This window comes from Anopheles moucheti, chromosome 2 (assembly GCF_943734755.1).
Source record: "Anopheles moucheti chromosome 2, idAnoMoucSN_F20_07, whole genome shotgun sequence".
NCBI lineage: Eukaryota > Metazoa > Arthropoda > Insecta > Diptera > Culicidae > Anopheles > Anopheles moucheti.
Genome location: NC_069140.1, coordinates 99,096,967 through 99,104,643, shown reverse-complemented (window position 1 = coordinate 99,104,643; position 7,677 = coordinate 99,096,967). Strand labels below are relative to the sequence as shown.

Genomic DNA, 7,677 nt, shown 5'->3' with positions numbered 1-7,677 from the left:
ATTCCAAGCACCAAGCTCCGTTGTAATGCTAGGGCTGACCTACGTACAATGGGAGCCGCGAGAGAGAGAGAGAGTGAGCGAGCTGCTGATTGGGTGGTAAGGAAAGTATCTCTACTTTATGAAGGTCGGGATGGAAGCAATAAATAATTATTACCTTGCTTCCGTTATTGTTTTACAAAGTGCAGAAATGTTTAATGAAGTGTAAAAAATATTACAGAAATGAGAAAAAAGATAAAAAAAGATTTCTTCTCTCGCGATCCTGCCAGGAGTCGAACCTGGAATCTTCTGATCCGTAGTCAGACGCGTTATCCATTGCGCCACAGGACCCTTGATGAAAACGCGCGGTTAACTACGGATCACGATCACAATCACTAACCAATCAAGTTCTCTTTTCTGTGTTTCTTGCAATGAAGAGTAAAAGCAAATTGTTTAAAATAAAAAAATTGCTTACATTGTAAACTAAAACTAAACCGAGCAAAAAAGGTTTAGATCGTCTTTTACTTCCTCGTCATTCTGCAAGAATCACTAAACATCCTCGAATTAAGTTCGGGTTGTCATCCTTTTCTCCCTATTGATTGCGGTAATTTATGCAACATGCATATTCATCTCTGGGCAGTGGTGAAGATACAGATTCCATTTTTAAAGGGCAGTTGTTTGGGTCCTGCCTGTCAGGGTGGATTATTAACAGTCCGTCTACTTCCCAACCCTTCCCGAACAGAGCCTTGGCAGGCTGGTTTTTCTTCATTATTCTTAAAGATCAATAAAAGCGAAAGGATTATGAAGTGTTTTGTGGCGTAAACTCGTATACATGATGGACAATGTGACGTTTTCTTTCGTTCAATAATTCCCTTAAGGGAAAAATCGATGGGAAAGTTTCCGGGTTTCAGGTTTGTATCGAAAGAAATAATAGATACTTTATTGCAACAGAAAACAAGGTTTCTTGTACCACATGTTTCTCCTATCATCATGCTTTCTGTATTTTCATGTGATGAGAAATTTAAATATTCTCGCAATTTGCTAACCGAGACAGTGTTTTTTTCTTCACTAGTAATACAAATAAATATACTTTTATAATATTATACCATACATGGTCAACGATTTTGGAATAGTCGAAATAGTGTTAATTGAATAAAAAATGGAATAATAATGCTGTCGATGACTATATAGTGTGACGAGTGAAACCAACCGTCCTATCAAGGGATGACGTCGAACTGGCACTGCATCGAACAGGAAATGCTCAAACACAGACGAGCGGAAAGAGTAACAAAGCGAACAAGCGTTTCACAATCTGACTCTTTCGAGCAGTGTATCAACAATATCGGTCCAGTAATAATATTTCCACCTCGACGCTACTTCAGTTTCCACAGTGGATCAAGATCTTTAAATGGATCATTATTTGCTTCCTCCTTCACAGTGCTGCTAGCCACTTGGGCTGATTTCATCTGGTAGGATGTCAGTATGCCACCTACAAAAACACGAAGAAAGCCACAATGAAAATGCGTTCGAATTACAGGGTACAATTATCAGCGTCACATTGCTTACGTTTGTTCAGTATGCCGTGCCCATTGTTCAGCACAATTTGATAGGAAAGCTGAATCAAATTCGGATCGCGAAGTGCTCCCTTCCGTTGGCAACAGATCCGGTACCATATATCGATCACATCTGCAAAGATGAAACACGGCAAATTAGCCTTATCGAAACATTTGCTACGATTTTCGTTCATCACTACTTACTAATCAGCAAAGGTTTCCGGGTCTGTGTCGCCAGTACGGTTACGATCGCAACCGTTACCAAACTGGATCGATCGGTCCCATTCAGACAGTTGAGCACGAGCGGACGCAGTTGGGGTAGCTTTTGCTCGTGATTGTACTGACGGTACGAATCGATTAGGTTCTGTGCAACGCCGAGAATTTGTTCCGGTGAATTTTTGGACCACAGTTTCGGTTGCAGCAGGGCAACGGTTAGGGAATAGTCCGAACCGAGCATGCTGATACGTAGCGTACGTTCGGTACAGTGGGTAAGATCGAAATGTTTCATTAAATTCACCGATACATCGCCATAGCTGAGCTCTTGTCCTAGTTCTGTTGGCCAAAAGGGGTCCAAAAGCTGTCGGTTTAAAATGTTGAATACATTAATATGTGTAACAAGCGTAAGTTTAATAACTTCAAGCACATTTACTTCGTTCGCGGTATGCAAACAAACGATCACGTTTGACTTCTGGGACCAGATCATGTTCCAAAAATCGTTCACCGTGTTTGGGAGCGGCGTCTGTGCCAGAATGAAATGCGGACATCCAAAACCTAGATCCTGTGAAGATGTTTATTAATTTTAGAAGAATTTATTAGTAAATCCACGTTCGGTACAAAATCATGCAAGGTATTGAATGTTGTACATTGAAACTATACACATAAATAAAAGAAAATCTCCTTGTTTAGTTTTCTGAATGGTATGATTCTCGGGTGGGTAAAATTTGCCATCAACAGCAGGGCAGAGGATTGTTGGGGAGCAAAAGCATAAACTTACCAATTTTGTATCCTTTTGGAACTTTTGAGTATTTTTTTTTTCAAAATGTGAAAAAAGTTTGAAAAAAAAAACGGAAGATAAAATTAAAAAACCAGGAACAGAGAATCAATTTTCAAGCGTGCACAAAAAAGCCGTTTTCCTTTCATTCCTTCCATTCTTCTTTACGCGAGGGTTACGCCTTCCGTTATCGTTTCTACCTTAAATCTTTTCACATATCCCTTGTTGGGAGATATGTTTTAGTGAGATATGAAACGTACCTTTATGTAAACAGCATTGATGTAGTTATCCGTATCGGTGGACAGCTGTACCCGTGCGTGATCGTACGGGACGCAATCGATCGAGCGATTCTTTTCCGGAAACAAGCGAGCCACACTTACTTGACGCTTCGATTCTTCTTTTACCTAAAAATGAAATAATAAATAATGTATTATCTATCTTGATTGTTGAGTGTCGGATGAGTTAAAGTTCAACAAAACACATTAACACATTTGGGGAAAAGTCAATAGGACAATAATTCGAACAAGGAATCAGAAATTGAGCAATAAAGAGAAATCACTACTTCAACCAAAAAAATCCTTTACTTACCAGCAAATCCTGTAATTCTTTCCACTTGCTGTCCAACGGCGTTGTTCCGTTCAGCGTCTTCACACCGCTTGTTTCAACAAATTTTTCCAACCGTTCCACCTCCTTATGGAACCACTTCAATGTGGCCGCATCCTCGAAAGGGTCCGGTTTGGCAGGTCGTAAAAATACATTATCCGCCGGGTTGGCAGCAGCCCCGGAAACCGTCGCCGTAGCACCACAAACCGACGCACTTTCCCAATCAAAGCTGGAGCTTAAATCCGAACAGAGGGACAAATTATCAAGACTGGGCTTGCGCTCTCCAATCGTCACGGAAGCCGGCGTGACGGGAGCATTCAGCACCGGTTCCGGTACATTCGTGACCTTTTCTACTGGTGGCACGACCGTTGCTTTTGTGGGTGTTAGTATGACGCTACCCACTTCACTGCCCTCGACCGTGCCGGCCACAATCGATCCAACCGTGGATGACTGCGGTTGTAAAATCGGCACAGATATCGGTGGAACAACAGCGGGCGAAAAATCGATCCCCGATAGAAGATCGATATTCTTCGATTGGGTGGTTGTTTGCGGTGAAACGACGGATTGTTGCTGCGGTGTAGTAGATGCCGATGCGGTAGTTGTAGCGCTCTGAGATCCAGTGCTATCTACGTACGAGTTCGTGTGATGCGAATAGTGGGCAATGCTAGCTGGATCGTTCGGATTATTGCTGGGAGTGCTAGTAGGGAGAGGATTCTGCGGCGTGACAGTTGCTGGATCCGTAGTTTGCGATGCAACGTATTGGTTCGATTGTACGGTGGAGTAGGTGGATGTTTGGTGATAGTAACCGGTGCTGGCACTTGCATTCGGTGCGTAGTAGGACGTATTAGCCGGTTGTCCTTGCGGGTAAGATGATGCCGCAGCAGATCCAGTGGAGATTTGATAAGGCTGCGAAGCGGATGAATCTACCGATGGAGAAGCCGTTTGACCGGACGCAGTGTATGTTGTTGCGTTGCCTCCTAGCTGAGGATTCATCACGTACTGGTTCTGGAAGGAACCCCCGGTGGAATTGCTTGAATCGTACTGGAAGCCACTGGTGTAGTCGTATGCTCCAGTTTGAGGATTGTACGAATAGCCCGGATGCGATCCGTAAGATGCAGTCTGTTCCGTTTGATAAGGCGCTTGTTGGTAGTATTGGGACGATGAAGAATACCCTTGCTGCATCTGAGCCCCGGGTTGTTGATATTGCTGGCTGTAGTTCCCATACGCCGCTACATCCTGCGTCGAAGAAACCGAGGACATTGACTCACTCGAGGATGTTGGGTAAGGTGAAGGATAGGAATGAGCGGTTTGGGACACTGTCGGATATTGATGTTGTTGAACCATTCCCGCAGAATTCTGGTAACCCGAACTCTGCGAATATGAAGCATTAGTGCTCGGTCCAGCCTGTTGGTTCCCGTAGTTCACATCAGCAACCGGCTGCTGGAGATTCATAGTGGAAAATTGTTGATTCAACTGCGTCCAGGATGCTTGCTGCTGGCTCACGTCGGTCGAAGAAGATGACGTCGAGGGAGCTGGAGATGGCTGTTGCGGTGGGATCTGCTGCTGACCATACTGCTGTCCATAATCGTAACCAGTCGCAGCAGGATTTGATGCAGGAATTTGGTTCTGATTGTAGTAGTAGTTCGTAGCACCGGTGTTTTGGTACATGGGATTGACATATCCAGTAGCAGCTGATGGCGCTGGGGAAACAGCAGGTTGCGATTGTGATTGTTGCGGCGTTGTGGAGTACTGGTTGTAATCGTACCCTGTACTTGTGGCATTCATATTCGATCCGCCTCCATATTGCATTTGTTGTTGTTGCTGTTGTTGTTGTTGTTGGTGGTGGTGATACTGCTGATGATAATTTGTGTACGAATCCTGATAGTAAGCACCGTTGGCCCCCATTCCTACTCCACCACTACCTCCCACAATCGGTGCCGTGCTTTCCGAACCAACGGGGGCAGGTCGAACAGAGGGTAAATGATTTGCCGGATTCTTATCCACTCCCGCCGCTTTAATAGACCCTAACGTGATGGTGCCCGCTTTAAGGTAGTCTTTAAGCTTCGGTCCACCACTGCCACCGCTGCTTCCGGTTGCCGTAACTCCACCGCCTGCATTTGTAATAGTTCCCACTGCAGTAGTATCGATCGAGGAACGTTTAAGCACATTGCTCGACTTTAGCTTCTGATTGCGTTCCTCTTCCTGTACGTCACAGGCTGCCTTAACTCGAGAGTACAGTTTCTGTATATTGCTTTGCAATTTTCTGTAGAATTCCAACCCTTTTGCGCTTTTTGAAAGCAAATCTTCATACACATCGAACGATGCCGAAAGCGAGGAGAAGAATTGATCTCGCTTCGTTTTAACGTCGGACAGACTCTTTAGTGTTGGTGCACACTTTGCGTACACCTCTGTCAGTGCCTTCAGAATGTTTCCCTGTGCTTTCATGTTTTGTTCCAGCAGTCCTACCAGCTGATCGTGCTTGGAAAGTTCCTTGCGGAACAGGTCGTCCATCTTTTGCTTTTGCTCCGAACCATTGCCCTCCAGTGCGATCAGTTGTGACGTAATGTCGTCCTCGGTGACATTATGTCGCAGATCCTGGTACAGCTTAATGCGTTGCATCTTCATTTCTTTAACCTTCTGCACGATCGTGTTCAATTCCTGGAATACACCATCGTCAATCTTCTCCGAGCAGACCGGTATCTGGGCTTTTATATCTGGCAGCGGTTGTGACAGGATCTTCAAGTTATGCACATGCAAACCCATCGCCTTCCGCAGCGTGTCATTGCTTTCACCAGCTTTGTTATGGGCCTCCTGGTACTTAGCTAACTCTCGACCGAGCTCTACCATATGTGCACCACCATTCGATCGTTGGCCGATTTTTGCTTGATATTGTTCCTCCCGGATTTCATCTTGACGTAGCAAGTTCTTTATCTCCTTCAGAGTCAGTTCCACATCCGAGCAAGTGTCTGCAAGGGTTGACATCGATTGCACAAGATCAGAGATGGCGTTCGGTTTGGCTTGCAGCTCTGCGCATCGATCAACCAAACCCTGCGGAAGACGCTTGTCGTCCACTGCTTTGGGTGCCTCGATCGCGTCTAAATTAAGCGAATCGATGAACGTTTGCAGTTCCGCCTCCTTGTCGTCCAGCTTTGATCCGATCGTACGCAATAGGTTGGCCTTCTCTTCACTGTACATGGAGCTGCTTTCGTGTGCCTTCATCGGTACGAGCCGATGGAATATGTCCTCTCCCATCGCATCTGGATCGATCACGTTAAAGGCGATCCCATTTACGAGATTCGCACCCTGCACGGCGGTAATGGCGCTCAGATCCGGTACCTCCTCATGGTAGATGAATTCATTTTCATTTTTAGCAGATTTTCGCTTCGCTTCCACCACGTCCATCGTAAATTGGAGGGCCTCGTTCACTTGCTCGATCTGCGCCAGTCCTTTCGATTCTTTGCGAGCTTCCTCCAGCTTATCGAACGACGCCTGATACAGTGCGACACGTTCGCCCATCTTCTGCTGTTCCTCGGACTGTTGTCCCTGGTACAACAACAGTATGCACGACAGATAGGAAATCTTAAAACGTACATAACGACGCCACTCCTTAAACTGCTTGCTTCCGACAATGTCCTGAATGCGCCCATCGTCTCCATTCTGTGTCAGCAACGCAGCCAACGCCGAATTGTAGTAGCTCACGATCTGTGCCGTCACCTTCGCGATAATGCCTGACTTCCGATTGTCGCACAAACTTTTCTCCATGATACATTCCTGCGCCTGGGCAAGGCAAAGCGTCTCCATAAAGATAAGCAATTCTGTAGAAAGATCACCCTGTAGTAACAGTGCATAATTATCCTTCACATAACCATACGCCCAGGCCGCACACTGGAAGTGTGTGCAAGCTTTCTTCATGCTTTCCGGATCGGATCGACTCTCTGCGGCACCGAGCTGGGTGTGGAGGCCGGCAAAGTTGTGCAGCACCACCGCCATCTCGTACTTGATGTTCCATCGCATCAGCACACACCCAGAGTACAGATCTTTCCAGTGGAACGATAGCATTTGCTGCCCTTCGCTAACCGTCCCCAGCAGGAAACGATTCTGGATCGAGTGTAGCTGACAGTAGTAGCGACGGATAGTGGCCGTTCCTTCAACATCGCGAGTTGGCCTTACGGCATTTCCACGGAGTTGCTCAAGCTGGTAGCATTCCTTCGAGTAGGATGCCGGATCTTCCTGATAGTACTCCGCTATGTACTGTGAAGACACAAAAGCATCAGACATTATCGAGGTCATCGGGAAGACATGGAACTTGCTTAATTCAATTTAACCAGTGACGTCCACATAAAGCGATGAATCATCTTCAGTACAAAACATACCTGTTTCAGGACAGAGAAGTTGGTCTGTTCGGGGCTCGTCTTTAGCTCGAAGCTAACCATCGGCATCCGCGGTACTGCCTCCATGGCGGAGTTAACCGAGAGACTTTCAACTGAACGAATTTAAATCTTTTCTATCTGAAATTTTCAAACACAAGAACACTCTTTTCTTTCTTCTCCAAAG

The 7,677-nt window shown here is 45.7% G+C and overlaps 1 protein-coding gene and 1 non-coding gene across 2 annotated transcripts; both read right to left on the bottom strand.

Moving 5' to 3' along the window:
• Positions 1 to 254: 254 nt before the first annotated feature.
• Trnar-acg (transfer RNA arginine (anticodon ACG)) lies at positions 255 to 327 on the bottom strand. The gene has a single exon. It is a non-coding gene; the product is annotated as a tRNA-Arg (tRNA).
• Positions 328 to 887: 560 nt separating this feature from the next.
• On the bottom strand, positions 888 to 7,580 carry LOC128310058 (tyrosine-protein phosphatase non-receptor type 23). Its single transcript, XM_053046593.1, has 8 exons — positions 7,497 to 7,580; positions 3,109 to 7,374; positions 2,781 to 2,924; positions 2,524 to 2,544; positions 2,179 to 2,307; positions 1,734 to 2,106; positions 1,543 to 1,662; positions 888 to 1,465 (listed from the first exon to the last, which is right to left on the bottom strand). The coding sequence occupies exons 1-8, from the start codon at positions 7,578 to 7,580 to the stop codon at positions 1,350 to 1,352; spliced, it is 5,253 nt and encodes a 1,750-aa protein (XP_052902553.1). The 3' UTR covers positions 888 to 1,349.
• Positions 7,581 to 7,677: the final 97 nt, after the last annotated feature.